Source organism: Emydura macquarii, unplaced genomic scaffold, assembly GCF_026122565.2.
Source record: "Emydura macquarii macquarii isolate MOO-44397 ecotype Brisbane River unplaced genomic scaffold, CSIRO-AGI_Emac_v2 contig_1390, whole genome shotgun sequence".
Taxonomy (NCBI): domain Eukaryota; kingdom Metazoa; phylum Chordata; order Testudines; family Chelidae; genus Emydura; species Emydura macquarii.
Genome location: NW_027131527.1, coordinates 23,580,686 through 23,607,535, shown reverse-complemented (window position 1 = coordinate 23,607,535; position 26,850 = coordinate 23,580,686). Strand labels below are relative to the sequence as shown.

Here is a 26,850-nt window from a genome sequence, read left to right as displayed (position 1 = left end):
ACTGGTCACCGTAAATCCAATTAATTTTCTCAGAGAGGGCCTGATTGAGAGAAGAAATGGCTAATTACTAGATCAGCCTGGTCTGAGGAGAGCTAAGAAGCTAATTAGCCTGTCAACTGCAAGCATGGAAAAGGAACACTGGAAGAAAATGCAGGAGGAGGAGAAAGAGGGGGAGGAGAGCAGAGCCAGAATAAAGGGAAATCTCTGCATGGTATGATCTCTTCCCCCACTTATGATTGTATGACACTATAAATAGGAATTGGTGCACCGGACAGTAAGAAAGTAGTGGTTGGGAAAAAACAAAAATAAAGTACACAGTGTAAGTGTCAGAGCTATTTATAAAAGAAACCAGGAGTGGAACGATGCACCCTGTCACAGTCCTACAGAAAAGCTGAGGTAGACCTGGGACTAAAACTGAGGTCTCCAGAGTCCCAGACTAATGCCCTAACCATTGGTCCACCATTCCTGTAAGAACCCCTGTCATGGACATGGTAACTCTTACCTCCTTTTTATCCTTATATGTAATAGCATCAACATCCCTCTGTGGGCACTTTAGAAGTATCAAGTGGCTTGGATCTAGATATCCAGGGTGAAGATTGATCCACTCCCTCAAAACGGTTCTTACATCTGTTCCAGTATTGACCATTTTTCCTTTCCAGCATTACAGGTGAGCCATGCATCAGCAATAGCTACTACTGTACTGTGACACCTCATTCTGTAGAAGAAGTACAGAGACCAGGTGCTTTGACATGTGGAGACTTGACATCTCCTAAGCAACAATATTCAGTCAGAGAATTAGAGACTGACATGTATGTGGACACCTGAGAAACAGCACATCTATGTGTGCAGTAGACCATTTACTTTCCACTCTATCTAGTTTTATCAATCCTTCTGAACACTAGCCCTTGAGAATATTATGTTGGGCTGAGCTTTTGAGCCATTTAATTCCCAGTTTACACCAGGGAAGAACATCGCATGACTAGCTTTCTCTCTTAACATTTGGTAGTCCCTTTGGATCCCGTCAGCATGGTAAATGCAGTTTTGAAGGCAGATATTCTGAAGTTCCTATGTGGTCCCATAAAACTTTGGCCTGGAGCTGTCCAGTTAGGTCAGACATCCCACCAAAACCCATAGTTTGCCTCCCTATATCTGGACACACCAGATCAATGAAGCCTTAGGATTAGCTTACGATAGTCATTTAGAGATACTCACAGTATTGTCAGGTGATGAAAAGGTCAGCAGTATAAATACATCACTTTATGGTCAGATACTGAGAACCTTTTCAAGCAATAAGGTATGCCTGCAAAGCAAAGAGTCCAGAGAATCCCCATTATTGTGAGGTGATGACAAGGTCAACAGTATAAATACTTCATCTTGTGGTCACATACTGAGAACCTTATCAAGCAATATGGCAGAGACTCAGACTCAAAGGTCAGAAGGGACCATCATGATCATCTATCTGCAAATTGCACGGCACAGAACCTTGCCCACCCACTCCTGTAATAGACACATAACCTCTGGCTGAGTTACTGAAGTCCTCAAATCATGTGTGCAAAGCAAACAGTCCATTCAAGCTAAAGTTTGGCCTTTACAGATTTCCAGTGGTCTTCTAGGAGTCTTCCTTTAAATTATCCAAGATGCCAGTTCCACCTGCTGTCACGTCAATGTTGCATGTACACTTGGGGAGCCACTTACCCCTAGGGATGCTTTTTATACTGATAACGAACCATACTTCATAGCCACCCGCTTTAAACCATAGTGGAAAAAAATGGGTCAGAATCATGAGAGGAATCAACACCAAAACAATCCCTCTTCAGGGACATAGGGAAGGCTCTTCTATCAACTTCCATTAATACAACCTCAGCTAGGAATTCCTAAATCCTTAGCAGAAACTCTGAACCAAATATTTAGGCTAACACACGCCAGATTCTTGTAAAGGAACTTTTGAACCTTCTACCCAGGGGAAAAAATGTGATGCTGCTCCAAGCAGCTAGAGGAAGCTTATATTCCTTGAATGGTCTTTGTTTTTGTTTTAGTCAATTAAATTAGTTATTGTAACCTTCCCTCCTACCTCATTGGTGGGAAACTAGAAGTCAGGGGACTGAAGAATCAAGGAGCAGATAGGAAAGTAGTTGTTAGTTTTTAGTTAAAACAATATTATTAAGAATTTATCCACAGCCACTATGGCTTGTTAATTACTCTTAGAGGGAGATACACAATAAGTGGAAAGAAGCCATGATACAGATAGTAAGGAGATGGCAAAGCATATTATGGTGTGCCTTATTTGCTGAAAATTAAAGTGAATTGTTCCTACAGTACCAAAGTTACTAAACAATACATTGCTCTAGCTCTGAAACAAAACAAAAACCACTGAGGTCCCGTTGTGAAAATTTAAAAACTGGACACCAATCTCATCAGTTCCGATTTATTTCAATGTCTTTTAAAGTATATTTAAAGGACAATATGATGTGTATTTATCTTTAATGTACTGCATACATGCCTATTAGGTTCTCATACACTTTATCATGAAGCCCTAGACAACCGAAAGTCTCTTGTCTTCTTCTAGTTGTTTATTATGTGTTTTGTAGCTGAATGCCCTCCAGGAAAGAAATCATTTTAACATCTTTGTTATTTACGTTCATATGCAACATATTCCAAGTCTTGCCAGTACAAGTCACTTGCAACACATATTACAACTTCTAAAATGGGCAACAATAGAAATAGTGAGTAATGAAAATTTAGGAGAATGAGTCATCTCCCATAAACCATCATGAAAATGCTGAGTTTGCATGGTATCTTTGTACTTTGTTTTAAGTCATTCTTTTTCTTGCCACACAGCTATGATTGGAGGATACAATTTGTTGGAAAAGTGAATATGTTAAAGAAGCTGAGAAGAGATAGGCCTCACCTAAAACCATGGATTCCAATCTCCTCAAACTTTGGGGAAGTTCAGCTTTTAACGTCACAACTCAGGGCTAGCTCTAATAAAGGAGCCAAAACTAGAATGCTGAATCCAAACATTCCCCAATGTAGGGAAAGGGGATCCAAATGTGAACCTAATATTGCTAGAAAAATGTCTTATTTGTTTGTGTGTGTGTGTGTGCACGTGTGCACACACATGAAAGAGACAGCTTTAGAGCCAGAGTGAGAGAGCTCTCACATGATTACTTCACTGAGCCAGTACGTCAGCTGTACTACCAGTTGTCATCAGTGTAGATGGGGTTAGATTCCATCCTGGCTTCATGCAGCCTTTTGTGGCATTAATATGATTCCAGATTAAATAATCCATCTGGAGACTGTTGCTGTAGAAAAGAAAGAATATTAGTTGCAATTCACAGGACGGTTTTGCCTTAGAACTTTTAATATACATTTATGCTGAAGTTAAGTGAGATGATTACCAAAACTGCTAGTAAAGAAATGAAAATGACCTGCTAGTTTTATAGTGAAAGTGGAGTGATCAAAAACTAATGGCATTTAATAAGATGTGTGGTGTTCTGTCTCCTCAGGACTAAAATGAATGGCATTAATACACCATTGTCACTTTTTTACAATAGGGATTTGGGTGCTTGCTGACTGTACTTAAAAACACACAGATGTGCCAAATGTCAAATGAAATAGCTAGATATACACTTAAAATCTCCAAAGGAATTTGCTGATTTCCAGACCTGGCAAATCATCCATTAATTATTGTACACACTATGTGCAGTTCAGCAGCTTCTTTGCGTTACAGTATAATTATAGGATAAGTATTAAATATGAAGGGTTTTCTAGTGACTGAAATGACATATTTCCCAACAAATATCAAATAACAATTAAATGCAGAGATATCCTTGAATTTAAATATAGGCTGAAGACAGATGCTTTGGCTGAGATCTTCCATGTGCACCACTTAACTGTTCAATTCATTTGATTGTTGTTACTCTAGTTTCTCATTTTAATTGTATGTGCTCAGCATCAATTAGTCTGTAATGCCAAGAGAATAATGAGTGAGGAGGGCAAATGGGACAGCTTGGTTTTTGTTTTGGTTTTTTAAGTCAAATGGGCACATTGAAATTGATGTAAGCAAGTCAATTGTGTTACAATGAAGTCAGTATTACTGAAGTCACTGGAGAGCACCAGCTTATACCGAAGCATCGACTTCAAAGACTTCACAGCCACCACTCCTGTGCTTAGGGAACCTCAAGCAACAAGAAGGAAACCAATCCATTCCATGCAATTTGGAAATAGAAATTGGGCTACAGTCCCTTCCATTATAAGGGTCACACTTTGGTCCTAACCCTTCTGTTGAAATCAATGGGGATGCACTTCCCTCCCACTCCACAAGAGTTCAAAGGCAGAGTGCAGTTGTCGTTACCACAAATGACTATTTTACCACAATATGGCCACATCCAACATGGGGCTCAGAAATATCATTAGCAACTATCAATTTTTAAAAGATGTTTCAGAGTGCATTTGTATCGAGTCTAATTCTCTTCCATACATAGATGTATACTTTAACTGGTTTTCAACAAGCAAATTTTTTTTAAATATATAAACTAACTATCTTTTAGCTTTCTTCTTCCAAATCATGCATAACGTATATATCTAAATTTTCCAGCTAATGGCTTCCACTGTAGCTATTACTTATAATTGTGGGCGTCATTTTTCCCTCACCCTTTAGGTCACTTACATGTGTAGGCCTTGGTGCAAATAATAGCAAGTGCAAAGATTATGCCTGCAACTTTGCATTCAAAAAAACCCTTAAAATATCTACAACAAAAACCAGAGCCAGGCTGAAGATGTTTGTCATATAGTTCTCCTGTCCATTTCCTAAAATTGCAGGTGAAGAGCGATACAAAACCCAGTCATGTAACAGACCAAACTTCAACATGTGTTAGTACTTCTCACCAGTTTTTACCCAAAACTCCCACTGATTTCAGTGAAAGCTCCTGAAGAAAGGAAAATATAGCTGGAAAGTCTGTGATAGAAAAAGACAGGAAATACACCATGCAAGGTGACTTATCTCTTGGGGGTTCTTTAATAATCCATTAGCCAGTGCTTGTTAATCTGTGACATTCCAGGTTAAATTCATAATTGCATGGTATGTGTGAGCTGCCCTCCAGAAATGTTACACCAAATACTAGTAAAAATGTTAAGCTTTAACTCAGGCTAGATAGCCGCATGACTTCATAAACTAAGGGCAAATTTAAAAGAAATAATTGCATAATTCAGTACTATAAATTCAGTGCTTCAGACAATACACTGGTTTCAATTTAGATTAACCCTTTAATTTTTTTAAAAACTATTTTCTTGATAAATCCTTTTTTTCTTTTTTCAGAATATATCAGACTATGAGCTGAACAAATTCAATATAATGCACCAGCCGTAAGTTTCTTGTTTCTTTCTGCTTCCCTATTATATAGACATTTTTCCTTTGCATATTGTCACTCTTTTTGTTGATAAATAAATTGACATGGAGAATTGTAAGCTCCTGTTCACTGCATAGTAAAAACTAAGTCATTTGGGTTGAACTTTCTCAAGAGAAAGGTAATAAAATATTTGTAAGAATTGTAACCCAGATCAGCTGACAAAATAGTCTTTTCCGTTGCAGCAGCAGTTATTCTTGTGCAAACGAATGCTATCAGGGAGAACAGCAAGAGTGAGAGAGAACCACAACAGTAAGAAAAGTACAAAGTTCAACTTTAACATTCAGCTTTTCTGATACAGAAAACAAGTTTCATTTTGCACTGATTTTCAGTTGAGCTCATCTCCCGGTTAGGCACCATAGTAAGTGGCCAGATTTTCAATGGAGTTCAGCAAATAACATGATGATTTGAAAATTTTGTGTATCGGTGATTGCTGCTGGATGAGGAGCCTTTTTGAAAATGTGTCCCTTACTTAAGTACATGAATAAGAGCAGAGTACTTTTGAAAATTTGGGTGGAGATCTTCTGAAAATCATGCATACTTTGCGAGAGCTAGATTGCTATGATAATCCACAGTGTGCGTAGACTGCAGGTAAAGAATCAGTTCAGTGAGGTGATGGTGATAGCATGGAAACCACATTATCTATTGCTGTATATTATACAGAACAGAGCCCAAAAAAGAACTATTTACCCAAACACTTTCACCAGGTGTTTAGACAAAATCAGGTCCAAATCCAAACCACTGAAGTTTTCTTTTTAGTGATCTCTGTTTTGCAGTCAATTGAAAATCTACCTTCCTTTGGTACTAGATAGCTCAGAGGGTTGGTAATGAGCTTAGAGAAGCTAGGTCACACAGTCATATCTAGCACAAGCTGCAAATGACCAGAAGTTATTACTATTCAATGGCCTACGTGAAACAAATGTGTGGGTGATCTCCATCTTGCTCCTAATGAATGAATGGCATACACATATCATTTGGTACAACATTTATAGGCAATGCCCTATGGTAATATTTTATATTTAAATATCCATTAGAATACTGATAGTATTGTAAAATTATGAAACAAGCCATTTTGATTCTAAGGGTTATGAAATGCTTACACACAATTTATAGCCAATCAAATCCTTTTACAGTGATATATTTTTAATATTTTGGGATATTATGTCTCTTGGACAGCTAGAAAAATCGGGGTGTTTTCTCTATGAAACAATGAAAGCAGGAAGTCATGCATGCTAGCTGACAAAATGTACACCGTCAGTATGATGAAGCATATATTTTAGCGCCTGGCTTTTTAATCTAGTGTTACATCTTTTTTCCTATCTCTGATAAAACCCTATATCTGCTTTAAAAACAGAACTGTCTTCCAAAGTCTCTCTCTCTCTCTCTGTCAATAAGAAGCTTGTTTTTCCCCATCATACCTGCATTCCTATTGATAAGACTTTGATGACAGAGAAAGCTAATATTCTCCTGGGCTTGTTTTAATAATTAACTAGATGAATAAGGAAATGTCAGGAGGACCTTTGTGCAAAGTAATTAAATCTAATGGGATGTCATTTCAATAGGAAAAGTAGAGAACATTAATAATATAAAGTTGACTGAAACTGTGACCTTTGTTTCTGTGATACTTTTGGTCCTGATCCAATATGCAATTGAAATCAATAGAATCCCATTGATTTGGGATCAGACACTGACTCCCATTGACATGGGCATTTTATAAGGCTCTGTGTATTAAACTGTAAATAGGAGTAAACCAATCTCTTCTGTAATATAAACACTGTTGTCAAGTCTGAACACAAACTCAAAAGTTGAGCCCAATTTTTTATGAAAAAGTTTAACATGAAGAAAAAGCAAACAAAATGGATGGTAAAAGATATGTAAGGGTTTTTTTCAGGTTTTCTGGGTTTTCACATAAAATGGCTTCTTTAAAAACACATGAAATGCATGAAGAATGTTTGTTTTTAAGTATGAGATCTTAAAACCAAAATGTTATTCTTTGCTTTTTTTAGCACTTTAAAATGAAAGGGAGACACCCCTGGAAATTTGCTGAGGGGAGAAGCAAAAGAGAACAAATGGTTTTTACATAGAAAGTTGGCCAAAAATGTGCAACTTTAATGAAGGTAACATAACAAGCTAATGCTCTGTGAACAATATTCCAGGCAGTGGTTGAAAGGTGAGGAGAACTATGGTGGCCCCATTTCATTACTGAGTCCTAGTTTTCAGTACTCATGTAGTACTGCAGGTCTTGACTGTACAAGGCCTAAACTGGCTCACCTAACCCCAAAGTCTATATGAGCTTTTCTAATAAAGTCTGCAGTCACAGCAGATAATCCACTACTGATTTATTCTTAAAAGTAGAATATAGAAACACAGAAATTACCATGCAAGGTCAGACCAGTAGTCCAGCTAGTCCTATATTCTCTCTCTGGCCAATACCAGATGCCTCAGTGGAAGGTGCAAAAAACCCTGCACCAGGCATCTATAGAATAACATGCACAGATAAAAAGTTTCTTCCTAACCTCCATTAGTTAGAGGTTGGTTTATGGCCTGAAGCACACTCCTTGCAAACTCTTGGCCTTCTCTTTGTTTATTTTTAAAATCTTTTTCACTGTAGCTCTATATATAACTCTAGTTAACCGTAAAACTGGAACTATGCTGACGCTAGGAAGCAAGGGCAATCTGAGAGCTAAAACGTACATCCATTCTATGTTATATTGTGATCCTGCAAGATCTCACAAATTAACCAAGGGCAGGCTGCATCAATGTACTGGTGGGAGTCCAAGTAATACCTGGGCTGCTTCAGTAAGTAGAGTTGGTGATTCAGTAGAAGACACTCCTTCCCTCCCAGTTAGTACTGAATCTACACCCCAATAGGAAAAGGTAAAGCAAAAATGACTAACTTTATGCTGTGGGAAAGACTGATTGTAGCCATTCTGCTTCTAGCTGACACTGAAACATACCTTGTCTACATTAAATTCTGGGAAACTTCCCAATGTGTATTCCACTAGTGGAGTTCCACTAACATTAACAGCATTGGCAGTGCTGGTGTAGAACTGTGTACACCAGAACTTACAATCATGGCATCTAGACCTAAGCACAGTTAGTGGATACAGAAGTAAAATCACCAATAACCTGTCTACACTAGCACTCCCACCAGTGGTTATGCAATAATGAGAAATATCCCCAGTGATACAGAGACTCCTTGGCAAAGGCTCCCCTGTTCTTTGCAAATGTCTCTCACCTCAGACCTGACAAACTCACTGCACCAAACACATCAAAGGATATTTAGCCGTAAAGGTGTCACTGTTCGGGGGTGCAATCCAGACCACTGAGGGGTTGTATCACCACTTGTCCTATAACCTTGGATGCCTGACAATGCTTTGCTGTTGTAGATCCCAACCTGGGCCACTCACAACCAGTCTAATAGCATGTAGATCACACCCTGAGTGTCTGTGTGCAAGACAGCCTTGTGACAGTGGCGTAGTCAAAAGAAGATTTACATCCAGCTTGCGTATTTAACTGAGGTTTACACTTTAAGCACTGCTGAAGTAATTTGAAGTGCTTCTCAAGTGAAAAGGCTGGAAACAGTCAAAGAAAGGTTACAGTTTTATTATTTCCTGTTTGTTTATTTTGAGCAATGGAAATGGAAGGAAAGTGTAATGATGAGTTAGAAGCAGAAAAGTCAGGAGGAGCAAAGAAGCAGATACTAAGCTCGCCAAGAAGCAGTTAGAAAATCTATGCGCTGTGAGATTTGCCAGCGCCCAGTAGTTGATTAACCGTTGGAGCTAATGACCATGCTGAATACATATGCCAGGAGGCAGGATGGGGCACCTGCTCCAAACCAGGGGCAAGAGAAGGTCTCTTTTTCTCCTAGAGTGCTGCCTAGGACATAGACATTCAGGATGGGACCTGCACGCTGGTAGGTTGGGAGCTACAACAGCAAAGCAAAGGCACCTCAGGTTACAGGGCAAGTAATGACACAGCCCCTCAGTGTTGTGGATTTGCACTCCCAAACCATGACACCCTGTGACAATGCTTTTACCCAGACCAATTAAAAATGTTGAACAGTCAAGGATCCATTTGTTTTTATTTGTTTTTCCTTTGCTTTGCTTTTGTAAGTTATTTTTGTTTTCTTTTAAAAAACATGAAAATTAAATTAAAAAACGTTAATGAAACATCAAGGCTGGGGAATCTAGTGTGGAAAAGTCAGGAAATATAAAACATTAGGTTTCCAGCAAAGTGTTACTTCTGCCAATTTGCACATAGCATTTTCTAATCCTGTTTTCTTTACATATAGGAGTTATTCATAGTTATTAAATGTATAACAAAGTATACAGCATGTGCAACGTGATTCAGTTAAGGCTGCACTAGGAAACTTACCTTTTATAATTCTTGAGTGTGTGCTTGATTGCTGTAGCCTAATTTTGTCTTAATATTAGGGTTAGGGACGGTGCTGCACCACTGAAGACAACAGAATGTTTACCATGGACTTCAATGGGCACAGGATCAAGCCCTTAACAAATAGTCTAATTTGAAAAATTGTTTTAAATATCTGAACTTTTGATTACTGCCTCTTTAAGTAAGGTGCTACAGTCTTGAAAGCTTGTGGCTTTCTGCATTTGCATTTTCACCCCAGTAAAGGTTTCCAAGCTGAATAAAGTTCTGTAGGTGGTGCTTTCTATCCTGATAATTAGTAACTAGGCAAAGGTTACCCCTCTCATTAGTGTGTATGTTGTTCGGGATATTAAATTACCTTGTCATATCCTGACATCAGTACTGACTCAGGCACATGGCTTTAAATATTCAGAGATTTTGTTCTCTAGCTTTTTCTTAATTTCCTGGTATACTTTAAATGATTCTTTTTAAATCTTTAATTATTTCTAGGCTGAAAATGGACAGTATCATGATGAACTGTGTTGAAGGTTTTGGTTTTTATCTCTTAATACAATACCCCCCCAAACAGTAAAATGTCATCTAAACATGTACTGAAAGAGGCTTCTGTCCCCCTATCACGTTAGTATCATGTAATTATTTCACAGGGCACCTTTTCAGCTGCTGGGCTGAAATGTACAGCAATATAGACACTTCAGAGAAAAGGCTTTAACCACATTAAACGTGAAAAAACAATATTTTAAAGTATTTATTCATTTGTTTTTTGGCAAGGGAGAGCAAAATTTAAGTCTTTGACAGAAGTATCTCACCCATCAATGGCAGGGCAGAATATTCATAGGAGCAATCATTGCCTGTTTATAAGAAATAACTCAGGTCAGTCTCCTGTTCATTTTTTTAAAGTGGTTTTAACACTTTCTTCTTATGCTATTCTTTAAGTATTAGTGAATGGTGCCCTCAGCCTTTCAAAAAGTCTGATAAACTCTCACTAAAATGGTCTCTCCAAGATGGCTACATATTAATGTAAACTACAAATGTACAGACACACTAAAAGTGGACATAAAAACTGTGGAAACAAGTATGTATTTGCCTTTCTTTCTCAACAAAACTAAAGATGCTAGTCTATAACTATTACAGTTGGAAGAGTGTGCAGAGAAAAAATAGATGACAATGGATATTGATTGTTGGAGGTCTCCAGGGGAGGCTATTGCACATAGCTTTACAAGCTTTGTTTGTAAATGACTTAGTAGTTAGATTTTTGAGAAATGTGAATTGTTAGGTGTGATTCAGTTCTCTTTCTAAAAGCTGAGAAGACACATATAAAGTTTGTATTTTCTGTCCAGGTCACTGTGACTGAATCCTTAGTTACAGAGCTATTACTTTTCACATTACCAATGCAAGCAAATAAAAATATTACAGACAGTTATGAGATTCATGAATGTTGTAGCAGGAAGTTTAAAGTGGAAATGCATTATTGTATGGGTAGTATTTTCATTGTGTGGCTTCTCACTGTTCAGTTGAGCATACCCTTTCCTCTAGGCCAGAAAGGTAGGACTTCAAGTCCCACATGAGGACCTTTCAGTGTGCATAGCTTTGTCACAGGATTGCCACCACTGCACTACGAAGGAATGCTGTACGAGTAAAGATATATTGGTCATAGTCTCCTTTTACTGTGGGGGGAAAAGGAGAGAAAACGTTGTTTAAAATCAAGTTGAAATTTTTCAATTGGATGGAAAATTCTGTGAAAAATGCCCAGTAAGAGAAAAATTGTTTACTTTCTTTCCAAATTTTTCTCTGAAAACAACTTATTTTTCAGCCAATTAAATTAAACTATTTTAACAGGGGAAGTCTGACTGATATCATCTGACTTAACTGGAGCTACCAGAGAGAACTGAGGGGGATTTAGGGTATCAGCGAACTTAAACAGAAAAAGCCTTGTGTGTATATGCTTCCTTGCTTGCAATCCTGCTCTCTCCACCTATAGCTGCATGGCCTTCTGAGTCACAAGAGTACAGAGGAGATCTCAAAGAAATTAGCTCTAAATATCTTTTACCTCTCCAGGGCTGCCAAGTATCTAGCACAGGGTTGGGAAAATATGGCCCGCGAGCCAAATCCAGCCCGTCTAACATTTCTGTCCGGCCCACCCAATCCGTTGCTTCTGCTGCCGATGCTCTGGTTAAGCCACCCTGGAGCGTCAGTCAGCCTTCAGCTGGTCACTACCTGAACTTCCAGCTTCCAGTCACGTGGCCGGAAGCAGGAAGTTCGGGAAGCGACCGGCCGAGAATCACTAAGCTGCCCGACGCTCCAGTTGCCAAGGTATCACTGGAGCGTCGGGCAGCTTAGTTTCTCGGCCGGTCACTTCCTGAACTTCCTGTTTCCAGTCACGTGACCAGAAGCGGCCCAGGCCCGCGATGACTTGCCAAATTTGTGCAGTGCCCCCTCTGTGAAAATTAGCGCCCACCCTTGATCTAGCATTTTACATGCCCTTTGCACATATGGCAGCTGTGTCATGCAACCAAGCAGTCCTGTTGGATTCTCACACCCCATCCAGCTGGGCTGCAGTTCTTCCTTTGCAGCCACCCACAGGTGACTACTGTAGTAATAAGTCAGAGACTACCCGATCATCTTTCCTCACTAGCACAACTCGCCCTGCCAAGTCTGCCGAGGAAGAAGCAGCAGCGGAGAATAGAGAGAGTTGAAAGTGGAAGAAGGTGCCAGTGGAAGCTGGCATTGGTCAGTATACAAGGGGTGTGGGGGTGCTGGCCCAAAGCTTTCCACAAATTCCTTTTTCTGCCACTGATCTTCCCTTATGCCCTTGTCTCCCCAACAAGGCCACTCTCTTAAGCCTTCTCCTCTACAATCTCCCACGCTCCTCCCCAAACTACTGTCTTCCTCTCTTGCCTACAGCGACTGAGGAATCTGTTCTCGCCTTCCTCTCCCACCCACACCAGCTGCCCCTGCTTGGGAAAAGGAAGCGAAACAGCAAGAAATGTCACACATGGACCTTTGCCTCTTTCCTTTTATCACAATTCCCAAAATCTTTTAGCTAATTGTCAGCAATGCATTCCCTGGGAAATCCACACAGCAGGTTTCCGCTATGGTGTATGTCTTTGTCCATAGTGTAAATAAATCCTAGCAAAACACTATGTTAAAAAAACAATAAGAATGCAAACTCACATTAGGAAAATCTAGAATTGAGGTTGCCCAGGCTCTAACAGTTCCTCCCATAATAATCTTCCTTGACTATACTGTTTATCCTTTTGGGCTTGTTATCAAGATGCATCTATTTCAGGAGGGTCTGTTTATTCCCCAGGGAATAAATCACCAGCAGGGATAGCCAAGAGCGTGAATTGCAGACCCTTATTGCTCTAAGTCTCACAGATCCTTAAGCAGAGACAAGGTGGGTGAGGTAATATCTTTTACTGGACTAACTTCAGTTGGTGAGAAAGACAAGCTTTTGAGCTTATACACAGCTCGGTCTGTATAAGCTAGAAAGCTCGTGTCCCTCACCAACAGAGGTTGGTCCAATAAAAGATATTACCTCACCCACCTTGTCTCTCTAATATCCTGGGACAAACAAGGCTACAACACCACTACCTAGACCAGTGGTCCCCAAACTTTTTAGGTCACGCACCCCCCTAATCTCTGTCCACAACTCTTCCCCTTTCCCCCAATGGGGCTGGGAGTGGGGCCACATTTGGGACTGGGGTCTGTGGCTGGGAATGGGGCCGTGGGCTGAGCGGAGAACAGCGGCTGCAGGAGCTGAGGTTCCAGCTGGGCTCCAGGGGCAGGAGGGTGGGGTCGGGAGCCAAGGCCAGAGCCATGGTTGGGGAGCAGAGCTGGAGCAGAACTCGGGGCAGAGCAGGGCAGTGTGGTGCTCCCTCCCCACCCTCCATGGGGTCTGCCCCAGGCCCTGCCATGCCCCCCCAAATGTTGGGGTGCACCCCACAGTTTGAAGACCTCTGGCCTTGATCCTTAAGCAGGCAGTTTGGGATGTTGTGGTATAATGTTAACATTTCCAGCTGCCTCATAACAATGAGTGTTTGGTTTAGCACTCTGTTCCATCCCAAACAGTGAAACTGTGTATGTTGTTCTACCCAGTCCCAATATGCAGAGGGCGGGACCTTTTGCTTATTTTAATGAGGACTGTCTCCATCTCTTGTTGTTAATAATTTGTACTTAGATGGCATCTTCTCCCCAAGGATTTTGAAGCTTTTTGCAAACATTAGTGAATACTGCCTTACAAATATCCATATGAGATGGTTGAGGGAAACTCCATAGCTGGGGGAAACTGAAGCACAGAGAGATAAAGGCCAGATATGCCCAACATGAGATGCTATGGGCCTGATTCTAGAGACACTGAGCACCCACAGTTTTCATTCATTTCATTTGGAGTTAGAGATGCTCAATCACCTCTAAAAAAAACAACGAGAGTTCTGTAGCACTTTAAAGACTAACGAATTTAATTTCAACAGGCATAAGCTTTAGTGGGCTTCAGCCCACTTCCTAAGATGCAGCTGGTAGAAATAACACCAAGATGACTCAGGCTGGGCTTTCAAAAACTGAAACAAACAAAAGTAGAGGCCATTTTTAAAAGTGTAGGCCCAAATGACTTGGTCATATTCACACAGTGAGTTCACACCAGAGCCAGGGATAGTACCTAAATTTCCTAACTCACAGACCCGTAGCTTCCCCAAAAGTCCTTTGTCTCCTCAGGATCTTTTCCCCATGCCGTCAATTGATTTGCTTTGCTTTCCTCCATTGTAAAATGACATTTAGACAACAGAAAGCAGGATGTTGTGGTTTCAAATCAATGGTCTTTCTTCCCTTTTAAAAAGTTATATTTGGTAAACCAGAACGCGCTGCACCTGGCACTCAGAACTAAGAAGAAAATAGCTTCAGGTTCACTCAAGCATTAATGTGTGAAGAATTGTTAATCTATAATCTCATTTCATCTGATTTTCACATGTGCAGGGGCTCAAGCACACACTGCACAGGAAACAGAACAGATGTCTTAGCTCCTTTCACTCCAAGCCTCCAGACTAGAGCTCTCCCTTTTTTCTTTTTTTTTTAAATACAGAAATACATTATTTATTTACAGTATGTTATCACCACATACTTATCAACAATGCAGGAGGGTATGCCATCCTCCTCTTCTTTAGGATGACCACTATGATAAATAGTAAAAATAGCAATCTTCTGCTTTTGAATAACAGTACAATACTTAATTTACAATTTTGCTTGTTTGTCAGGTGGGGAGGGAGAGGTATATTCAGTGGTCATTTTAAGGCAGGGAAGAAAATAATTAACCTCTTCATTTCTGACTTTTTAAGGTCAGGAATGAGAGGAGGACGAAGACAACGCCTCGAGATAAATAATGGTGGGTGATGAAGCATCTGGGGGGAAGAATGAGAAATATTAGGCCATAAAGGGAATGGAATAGTTGTGGGTGGAGCTGGAGGGATGAGCAATGCATGGGAGTTGTTGGAGGTGAAGCGAAGCATGGCTGGAGAGGAGAAGGAGCAAAGTGACTGGGGAGGGACCTAGCAGCAGTTGCTGCCAGACAGCAACTAAGTGTAACATTCATCACCTGGGGCAATAGCAGCAGAATCAGCTCAGGACAGCAGCCCTCTGACATCCCTACCTGTCCCTGACATGCCATTTTAATTTTAATGGTATGTTAGAATTAGAGAGCTAAAATGAACGGTCCAGACAGCTACAACACCTAAAATCATTAAACATACCAAAAATACATGTATATATTTAGGAGTTTTATCCCAGCTAGGGATAGAATTCACATCCCCCCATGCAAATAAGCATCACCTAATAGCACCGTCCCAGTAAGTGACCAAGGCACCAATTCATAATTCCTCCTTTCTAGGAGCAACTCAAATGTGAAGAGACAAGAAACCACCATGGTACCAACACTTGTGTTGCTATCCTGGTACCTGTACATGTGCACAGGTGGGGCGATATACATTTGAGTCAGAGGGGTATCTCTGAGGTCCTGTGAGAAAAAAAATAGTATGTTATCATGTAAATACAGACTGTATTGTAATGCATAAGTATAAGGGAGCTGGATTAAGGTTGCACAGACAGACTCAATTCTGGCATTTCCTAACTTTTGAGTGCCTGACTTGGCAACCTTAATGTTCCTTTAACATTTTTTTGATATAAGATTCTTATATGTTGAGAACTCTTGAAATGTTATGATAATGTATGGCCAGAACATGATCCTACTTTCATTTTAAATCGCTTTTTAAATAAATGTAGTGCTTAGGATAAGTGTTGGTTTTCAATTGCTGGGTATTGATGTCCTCTGTATTTCTGCAGACTAGATATGGCTAAGGCAATGCACTCTTCCCCACAGTATGGTATAACTTGGACCTGGTGGACTCAACTGTCAGAGTGAAAAGGCAATTCATTCTCTCTGCCTGATCAATCCTTGGTCTTTGTGGAAGCTGTCATTAGAAGTGCAAGTTGAATAGTTTTTCTTGAAGCTGGCTTGAAAAATTGGAACTTTTGGTTCCAAAACCCCCAAGTTTGATCTCTTCAGCCCTGCTAACCTTTTTTGTTTGTTTCCATTAGTAAGAAGTTCTGGGAGTGAGATTTCATGTATTTTTACAGCCCCCATCCACCCCTCATAGTCTTACTATTTTCTGTTCTCCCTGTTCTTTTTTTTCTTTTTTTGCCAACCCTTTAGCAGTCTCTTAGTTTTCCCTTTACGTTTCTAATGCCTCATTTCTTTAGGGCACCTGTTACCACAATCTTGATCATTTCTCCTGTTTAGTTCCTTAATATCCAGTTTCATAGCTTTTTATTATTTCTTTAAGCTGACTCAGAACACTGGCAATAGTCTAAAAATATCTTCCCATATTAAGGTGTTAAGGTAGCTTCGATATCAATCGGATATCAACTCAGATGTATCAGGTATAATTTGCTAAATGTATCAATTCTCATCCATATCTGACCCATCTGATTTCAAACAGTAATATCTGGGGAAACATTAGGATCTCTGACATATCCATAAACTTGTTTTAGTGAATAGATGATGCTCTTCAGGACCATAGAACTACCAGTATTATTTGTATTTTCTGAAATATCCACATTAATGATTATGTAAGTTGCTTTTTAAATATTGGTGCAAAGTAGAACTGGGAAAACAATCCACAAGTAATAATTTATTAATTGAATATCGCCTCTTTTTCTATTCACATGTTACCCACAAACAGATTGCAATTTTCTCAAATGCATTAACTATTTGAAATTAGTTTCTGCAACTAAATATTGGTCTATATTTATTTTCTCAGTTTAGAACTATAAAAAGCACAAACACATAAGCTTTGAGTGCCCTTGCCAATTATTTAAAATTACAGATCCAATTGAAATTTCCCTCCACTCATCTATTCTACTAAACAGAATATCTAAGTTTGTCTGATAATGCACCAATACATCAGCCAGTGCTTCACTGGCTTCTAATTTTCAAGGGTCAGGTGAAATAAATTGGCTCTGCAGCATGCCCTGAACATCAACAAATCCAGCCTATTTCAGACCAGGGGCAAGAGGGCATTCCAGAACTCGAGGACACTTACTGAAAATGTCCTGCCAGCAACCTTATCTCTATTATAGCCAGGGAGATGTAACATCAGTGCCTCAGTTAATTGCAAGTGTGGAAGTGAATAGTGGGAAACAGATGGTCTTTCAGATAGGCTCGTTCCAGGCCATTTAGACCTCTTCGAGTCAAAACCAACACCTCTAAATCTATCCAAATTCTACAAGGTGTTGTGTAGCACAGCTGTTGTGTGCTCAGTACAGAACCCCAGCTCACCAAGTAGGCAATCCCATCTTTGAATAGATTTAAGATGTTGCCCTTCATGAGCAATACCAGAGAACATTTGAACACATAGATCATACATAAGGATACAATTCTGTCATGGAGGTCACGGATTCCGTGACTTTCCAGGACCTCCGGAACTTTTTCTGGAGCAGGGCTGAAGCAGCTGTCAGCCCCGGGACTGCCAGAGTTGCGGCTGCCCCAGGTCGCCAAATAATTGTTTGCCAGCAGCCTGGCAGCTGCCGATCAGCTGTTTGAAGGTGGCCTGGCCTGGGCTGGGCTGGGCCCCCATCAGCTGTTTGGGAGTCAGCCCCCATGGGCTGTCATTCCTCCCCACTAACCCTGGCACCCATTATTTTTAGTAAAGTCATAGATAGGTCACTTTAATTTTTGTTTATTGCCCGTGAGCTGTTCGTGACTTTTATTAAAAATAACTGACAAAATCTTATCCTTAACCATAATTTTGTTCCTTAGATGGACGGGGATCTGTCTTAAAATTAGTTATGAATTTGACATTCAGTTTTACCATAACATTCTACAATATTCACTTACAATTCAAGGAGCTTCCCGGCCAGCAAGCCCATCCACATAAATATTTGCAGAAACCAAACTCAAGTGAACAGTCCCTAGCTGAATTGGTATGCCACACCCTGCTGGACACTGCCAAGTGAATTCATTTGCACTTCAAACAAATATTCATGGAAAAGATTTGGTCTTATGGGCCTGTATCTAATACAAAGAGTTTCTGCAGACCAACATTTCTTCAGAAGCTCATGATGTTGTGAGTTTCTTTCAGAGCATAAAAAGGGAAATATACCTGTGAATACAGTACCGAAAGTAAACTAGCAGACCTACTGTGGGGCTAAAGTTGGAAGGAAATGTTTTGGCACCCACAGCCCCGGGGGAAAAAGCACTTTAAAAACTGTAATTTTCCTGTAATGTGTTCTTTAAAACTACTCCCATGCTTGTTTTATTACTTGTTAAATAATGTGAACATTTTAGAGCTAAAAGCGGTTATATCAGAAATACACAAATATTCTACAGTTATTATTAGTAATACAAAAATAACTGTTCAGTACACAACTTCTGCCTGGCAATGGAACCCACTCTACTGTTAAGATTGTGGCAGTAAGAAATAGGGTAGCTCAGAAATTATTACATCCTAAAATTCCTATCAGATCTCCACAACATGGAATAATAGGTGGAACTTTTAATTGTCAGTGTCTGTGCTGTAGCTGTCTGTGGATAAATCATATGGTGCCCAGATACCACTATGACAGCCATTTTAGAAATATATAAACAGATAGTAATCGCTAGGGCTGACAATCCAAAACTCTCCTTAGCTCTAAAACTTACTTAGATTCTAAACTCTTTGGACAAAAGTTTTTGTTCCCTGTTTTTTCATGGTGCTTAGAACAATGGAGTTCTGGTCCATGGCTGGGGCTCCTAGATGCTATGACAATATAATAGAAATAGTAAGTCAATAAATAATCAAATTTACTCACAAAATTTTCAGTTTAAAAATATTTGGGAACCTGTCAGTCTGGATAGTGTTCCTTTAAATTGTAGGCTTTTATAAACTGCTTCTTCCTCAACTTCTCCCCAGCCCCACCAGGCTGCCTTTTTATTTTAAATCCACAGGGAGAGGAAGCTATTTTTAAAAAGAGTCTTTACTATTAAATGTACATTTGTTCTCCTCCTACTGTCCCCCTGGAGTATAAAGTTACAAGCTTTTACGTCCTCAAACATACCAAATAAGAGTTTCAAATGCTGTACTTCAACAATAAATGCTGCATAGGAGGAAACATAAAAAATAATAACCCACTCTGATATAGTGTTCTATGCCTATTCAATTGCTATGGTTTTGTGGTTTTAACACAATTAAAGTTACCAACTATGTAAACATTCATAGTATCTGCAACAATTCACAAAATCTGCAATCTTAGGTAACTGTCATGGCCGTAGTTATAATTCTGAGCTGTTGTTCTTCCCTTGCCATTTCCTAATGCTGCTACTTTGACTATGTCTACAGTACCTCTTATGTTGGCAAAACTTTGTCACTCAGGGGTGTGAATATTCCACCTCCCCGAGTGACATAAATTATGCTGACATAAGTGCTAGTGCTCACAGCGCTATGTTGGCGGGAGAGTTTCTCCTGTTGACAGAGCTGATGCCGCTTGTAGTCAGAGCGTGTGGTGGGGGTTATGCTGACAGGAGAGTCTCTCCAGTCAACATAGAGCGTCTTCACCAGACACGCTGCAACAGCGCAGCTGTATTGGTACAGCTGCATCACTGCAATGCTGTTCATGTAGACATGGCCTAAATCACACAGTTAGGCCACTTCATATAACTGAGGGGCAGGAAAGGAGCAGGATGAGAAAGCAAGAGATAGGAAGTGAGACAGGCTTCAGACAAATAGTAATTGCCTATTCCTAACACTGAGATGGTCTGGGCTGCTTTACTTTGCCTGGCTGCTAATGGCCTGCAAGAGTCATTGCAGCTGGTGGGAGGTATCAGGACATATAACAGGACAAAGCAATGTTCCAGCCACTCATACTCTCTCTGGCCATACCAGAGAGCTTGTCCACACAGAGCCGTAGAGTGCGGCAAGCCGGAGTGTAAATCTACAATGCACTAGCCTGCTGTGACCAAGTCACTATGTGGGCCCTACTAACACAAGCTAAAAAGTCTGTAATGCTCTTTGATCTACTGCTGTTTGCACTACATCAAAGTGTACTATGACCTTTCAGAGCATGGCCAGTTAGTGTGCAGTAGGCTAGTACACTGTAGATTTGCATCCCAGCTTGCCATGCAGTAAAGCTATATCTGGAGCTGGGGAAGGTTTAATTTCCAGTTTGAGTAAACATACTCATTTACCGAGCTAGTGTGCTAAAAATAAAAGTGTGGGTATAGTGGCATGGGCACAGGATGGGCTAGCTGCCCAAGTTCATACCTAGTCTCAGAAAGCATCATACCTCGAACAGCTAGCCCTTCCCCCATTGCGTATGCTGCCACAGCTACACTTCTGTTCTTCTAATCTGTAAATTATACCTCTGGCTCCAGTGTAGACATATCATAAGACTCCATGTGGATGAGCCCAGAGACTAGGGTGCAGAGGAGAGAGTGTAGGAGTCATTGGCTTTCCACCTGCTTTGCCCTGCTCGATTCAAAGAAGAGAGAACAGAATCTAGTCCATTATGTATGTGAACAACATTAGTGCCATGCAAAATATTTATCATCTTAGGTTACCCCTTCCTTTCAGAAACCTGCAGAACTAATGTCTAGTTTGACTTCTTTTTCTGGCAGTGTCAGCATAGTTACAAACCTAGTCAAATAATGAAAAGGTTTAGGGCTGACCTGTGACTGACTCTTGGTTGGGCACACAAGAAGGAAAGTTGTAAGGAGCCTTCCCCATCCATACCCCTCTCTATGTCCTGCACTAGGCTCAGTCACAATCACTCCCTCTGCATTTGGCCAAGTCCCCCTGGTGCACTAACTTAGAAGGAGGCAGGGCCCAAGCAATGCTGCCTTGCTGCAGAGAGAAGAGGAGCAAACTGCACCCTCCGTCAAGCACTCTTCTCAACCGTGTTCCAGGTGGATGGGTGCCTCTTTTTGGCACAATGGCATCTGAAAACTCCATCTGGAAAGAGTCATTCCACATGGCCCCCACATGGACCAGTTTGACCCCAAACGTTTAGAGTTCAGCATTTGATCATACAGCAAAATTTTAATCAAGCTTTTTTTTTTTTTTTTTTTTGGTGACGAACCGATGATAGTAAAACTAAAAAGGAGAAGTATAACTTAGACAGTGGGTTTTGTTCTCAGGGGAAATAAAACACATTGCCTCTGCAGGTGTTAAAATGAGTTTGTTCCTGTATGAGAGAAACACACTGCATTTGCTGCTTTCACATCTTTGTCCATCATGCAGGTTAGTGTTGGAATGATAAATACAGAAGACTTGTTCTTTCTGAATTGAAGCGAGAGATGTATCCCAGTTCAGATCAGATTTTATTTTGGATATTAAATATTAAAAATAGATCTATATTCCCCCCAGTCTTGCTATTTGCCTGCTACCTACCACACTTTGAGTGAGATATTCACCATCCAAAGTGGTAACCAGTTTAGGCTTTAACAACAGTAAATGCCAGTTTCCAAGATTCTTCCAAAGTTAATGTAGGGTTGCAGTACTGTGTCATAGAGTAATTTAACCCACAGAGATGAGATGCATTGTGTGAAAGAGAATACACTTAAAGCATTCACTTAATTTATTAGGCACAGAAAGATGTGATGCAAATGAAAAAGACCTATCTTCTCCAGGGCTGATGATTGAGAAGTCTCTGTACTTCCAACTTATATTTCTTTCTATGCTAGAAGCTAGTATTTTCCAGTTCACAATATGCCCCTTAGGGCTTGTATATGTGGTGAGTTAGTGTGTGGAAAGCCAGGGTGTGAATTTACAGCACACCAGCTTGCTGCACACTAACTTGCCATGTGGATACTGCTACAGCATAGTAAAAGTCTAAGCTGCACTCCAGGAAAGAGTGAGGTCTCTCAGAAAACATGCTAATTGATAAATCCTTGGAAAATACTTGTATTCAGAGAGAAATCAGCACGGAACACAGAGAGATGCAAACCCATCAAAAGTCTTTATTGAACTAAACTAGAACCAGCCAGGACTGGCTGAGCTATCCCCTAATAGTCTAACTATTGCTATGGCAACAAGCTAAGCTCTGTTCCTACGGCAACCTAGGCAATAAGGCAAGACACAAAATACACAACACTAATGGACTCAGACTAAGTCATGTCACCTATAAACAATCCTTTTGTATGTTGGCTGGAAGAGCTTTGTTGCTCTCCACCTGTCAGTGTTTCCTGGAAGACAAGCCAAACAAAAAATTCCTTCCCAAGCAAAAAATTCATGCAGCGCTCCTTAAAAGTAAAATCTTCATCATCTTGTGTTTTGGCACAGGAGTAGGGAAGCTGACTAAAAGGCAAAAGCTCCATCTATACCATAAACAGACTGTGCATGAAATCCATTTTTAAAAACTTACTCAGGTAGTACAGTTACATCTTTAGTGTGGCAAGGGCATAGTGTGGCTAACACATTTTTTGAAAATTATTTTCACAACTAGCAAAACCTGATTCTTTAATATTTCTGAAAACAGTTTTAGCCACAATATGCTCTGTTCATGCTGGGGTAAAACTGCACTAACTGAAACCATTTTAAAAACGGGGTTTCTAGCATGGCCAAGAAAGAGAATTCCAGGTTCCAACTATGAATATAATTGAAATCTGAATAGCATTCTGATCACCTATTCCAAACCAAGATTCTCAGTTGAAACTCTGTTGAATCTGTAAAGCGACACTAGATAGTAAATAAGAGCATTAATGCAATGTGTAAATTAGTTTCTTCCTGAATTGGAACAGTGTGTGATTGCTTGGGATTCTTTGTGGCAGTATTGTCAACCCCAAGCATTCAGAAATCACAATCTTGGCTTAAAAATCATGAGATTTCTAAAAGTAATACATTTGGGGTTCTTTGTATTTATCTTCTAGTTTCTAAACATTTAAGGTATGCTTGGTTCACACTTTCCAATGAAAATAGAGACTCTCACCTTGTAACATTACTCCAGGAGTCAGAGCTTTAAGAAAATCACCAAATACTGCGAGACTCATGGGAGTTAGCAACAGTTCTGTTTATAATGATCTCCATCACAACAATAATTTATAGTATTGTGCATCACTCCAGAGCTACTCATGAATCTGTAGTGAAGGTCCTAACATACAAAACCAAGGTATCAGTTAAGTTAGGGAGTTTTATTATACAATGTATTGACAAAGCAGCAAAATGTATTACTGAGTAACAAACCTTATTTATGAACTATGCATTGTAAGATATTATTATCTTCAATAGAAATCAAAGGAAATACAATACACATCCAGTGTAGACAGTCAGATAAAAACATAAAAATCAAGGAAATTCTTAAATCTTAATTCATCCTATTGTACCTGATGCTAATCAACATCTGAAATTTATCTGGGGCAGATTCCAGATGAGCATGGACTCAAAAGATGATCTAATAAAATACTGGGTAGTGATCGTGCTTGAATGAGAATGTTCTAAGAACCACGTGAATACCGTAAAGGTTCGTAGACGTGCAAAAAAGCACAGATACAAAGCAAGAAAGTAGAGTCGACAAAGACAATTGATCAAAAAGGGTAAAGCAATCTCAAAAATATAACTTAAAAAGAAAAAAAGCACAAGCATCCATCCAAGTGCATTGAGGACACTGCAAACAAAACACAAAGCAAAACCTACAGGGTTTGTGAAATGAGTCATGACAATGGCAAATGCCCATCATATGAAGCTATACGCAGAAACTCTGACAAATCACTACGCTAAGCTTTGCCTCTTCGATGTCTATTATATCAATGCAAAGCAGATGCAATGGAGGAGCAATGTTTTGTTTCTTCTATTACCACTAATGTAACAAAACACAGCAATTTTGGCAAGAGACTGAGGCCATGTCTACAGCACAGTAGCTATGCCACGGTAGTGCCATAGCATAGGCACTACCTACAGTGATAGAAGGGGATTTTCTGTTGTTGGTAATTCTCCTCCCCAAGTGGTGGTAGCTACGTCAACAGAAGCATTCCTCTGTTGACCTAGCCATATTTACACCAGGAGTTATGTGCGTATGGCACTCAGGCATGTGACATGGCAATATAGCTATGTCAATCTAAATTTTAAGTGTGACAGGGCCTTAATGCCAAATAGATGAGCATCAGTAAGTGCATTTGGTTGCAAAAATTTCCTCTTCACCGTGCAATACAGAGAAGTAAAATCACAACCACACAAATCTAAGAACAAACTATACAATGACACTATCCTCACACATAATGCAAGTTACAGGCTGACACCAAAGAAAACCAAACAGATTAACATTTCTGTGCAGATCATGGAGGACAGGAGCCACTTCTGTTGTAGAACACAAGTGACTACATGAACTTAGTGACACTACAGCCTGATTCTCTATGGCCCCTATACACCTTCTGGCAGTATAATGGGACCATCAAGTGGTTGTACATTTAATTAATTTGCATCCACTCTAAGGCCTCTTTACACTGTCAGAGTCATGTAAACGGGCCTTGATTTCCAGTATAACAGTGACACAGAAAACCCACATACAAAGGAAACTGGTTCATAAGAACATATAATGCAAAGAAGCATCCCAGAGAGTAGTATACTAGACAACTATAATGATGTTTCTGAAGAGCTGTGAAGCCTAGGAACAGACAAGACAGTTCAGCTGGTTCATCATCAGCCCTCTCCTGAGAGGTGCTGCATGCTCTCCATTCTCACTGATTTCCACTGTGCCAGATCTGATACAAAGTGATGCCAGGCATTGGAGCAGTCCTACCAACAAGGGAGATCTTGTGGTATGCTGCTAATCTCTCCAATAGAATGAGATTTGCACCAATTGGGAAACCATGACTTGCAACTGCATTTTCACAAGAAAAAGCCAATCAGCACATTCAAAGAAGAGAAAACATCCAAGTGGAAATCAAGCATAAATTGTTGGAGTGTCTTTTTAAGAAGTTACAGTTGTCAGCACTAAAAACCTTCAGTTCATGGTGAGATTGACTCCACCAGTGTGGAGAGCTCTCACAGCTATGGTAGATGTGCACCTATGAGAAGAGTTATATCTAGTGGACTTCTTATCCAGAGCAGCCATTGCGAGACAAAAAATACAAAAGGAAATTGACAGCATAGACCAAGCCCACAAAGCACAAAGACTGCAAAGAATCCATTAACAAACATTGCAGGGCAAAGTCTAACAACTAAGACCTGATTGGTTTGCCCTTGGAGAATGCTGGAACTATGGGAAGTGAGGTCAGTGTACAGGATATCATCATTGAGAGTGACTCAGTAGTGGCAGCATGAGACTTCCAGCATATAACATCCTCAAAATTTCTATACATTGTAGATGACAATTTCCTACCTCAAAAAATGCTGCTAACACAGAGGAATTCTTTATTAGGCCTTGTCTGAACAGATAAAGAGGAACTGATCACAGAACTAAAAATTAATTATTGTTTAGATACAAGTGGTCATGACTTGACCATCTTATAATGAGCAAGCAGAATAAAATCCAGAACAGTAATATATATACATGTGGTTCTTCAATAGGGACAATTTCAGAAAGCGACAAAACAGTGGTGGTGCTCTCCCCGCCAACAAAACTCCCCTGCTTTGGAGACAAAAGAAAACTGATGAGAGGTGTAGAGCTTCTTGTGGCAAAGTTAGAGCAACAAAGCATCAGTGTAGACACTGTGTGCATAACTTGGCTCCAGGATCTATCCCACAATGCCCACCCTGACCACTCTGCTCACTGTTTTGAACTCTGCCCTGCCCTGCACTCCAGCCAGCTACATGGGCACATGCCTCTCCCCTTTCAAAGCTCCAGGAAGTTTTGAAATTGCTCAGTGTGGAGAGCTCACAAAGCTACTGGCCAGCTAAGCATGCTGGCTCCAGGCAGCAAATGCAATCCTGCCCGGGGGGTGGATCATTCTCCTGGGTCTGTGGGGAGACAAGGCTGTGGGAGAACTCCGAGGGACTCAATCCTGCTCTCCTATGGCAAGCAGGGAGGCAGCACAGGCTGCTGCTGGGGGGGAGTGGGGAGAGACTCCTGATGTGCTGTTGGTGACTAGATAAAGTGCAAAAAGTCAGGACAGGGGGTGCGGTGGAGTAATAGGTACCTATATAAGATAAAGCCCTGAATATCAGGACTGTCCCTATAAAATCGGGACATCTGGTCACCCTCGGTTGGGAGGACAGGGGGAGGCCAGCTGTCTGTGCACCTGCTTCTGCCTCAGGATTGGTTGCTTCCTACTGCTGTCAGAACTTAAAGAGACAGTGTGCAGACACGCTCACTTTCCCTCAACACACTGTCCACACACTCTCTCATACATACACACACACACACACACACACACTCCCTTCCTTCCTCCCTCCCTGTCACACACACTGAACATGGCAGTTGAAAAGTGTCTGTCAACATAGTAGCATGCCCATGAAAGATGGGATTCAGAAACCATCATGTGATATTGTGCTTGCCCCATGAGGCGTTGCAAATCCTTCCCAAAGCATGCAGTTTCCCAGTGAGATGACCACCCAAAGTGCACAGCTCCCTGTGTCGATGCAAGAGCTGGTAGCATGAATGC

The 26,850-nt window shown here is 40.4% G+C and overlaps 1 protein-coding gene across 8 annotated transcripts in view; it reads left to right on the top strand.

The window, feature by feature from the left end:
• BLNK (B cell linker) overlaps positions 1-26,850 on the top strand; it is a 135,387-nt gene that overhangs the window by 38,473 nt on the left and 70,064 nt on the right. For 6 of the 8 annotated variants that reach the window (XR_010920680.1, XM_067552895.1, XM_067552894.1 and 3 more), the window contains one exon: positions 5,318-5,364. Coding sequence is in view for 7 of the 8 variants with exons in the window: in XM_067552895.1 (XP_067408996.1) it covers positions 5,318-5,364 (47 nt within the window). In the remaining variant the exon portion in view is untranslated. Of the gene's footprint in view, positions 1-5,317; positions 5,365-9,289; positions 9,322-26,850 lie in introns of those variants that run through there. The other 2 variants (XM_067552900.1, XM_067552898.1) reach the window with 1 other exon arrangement.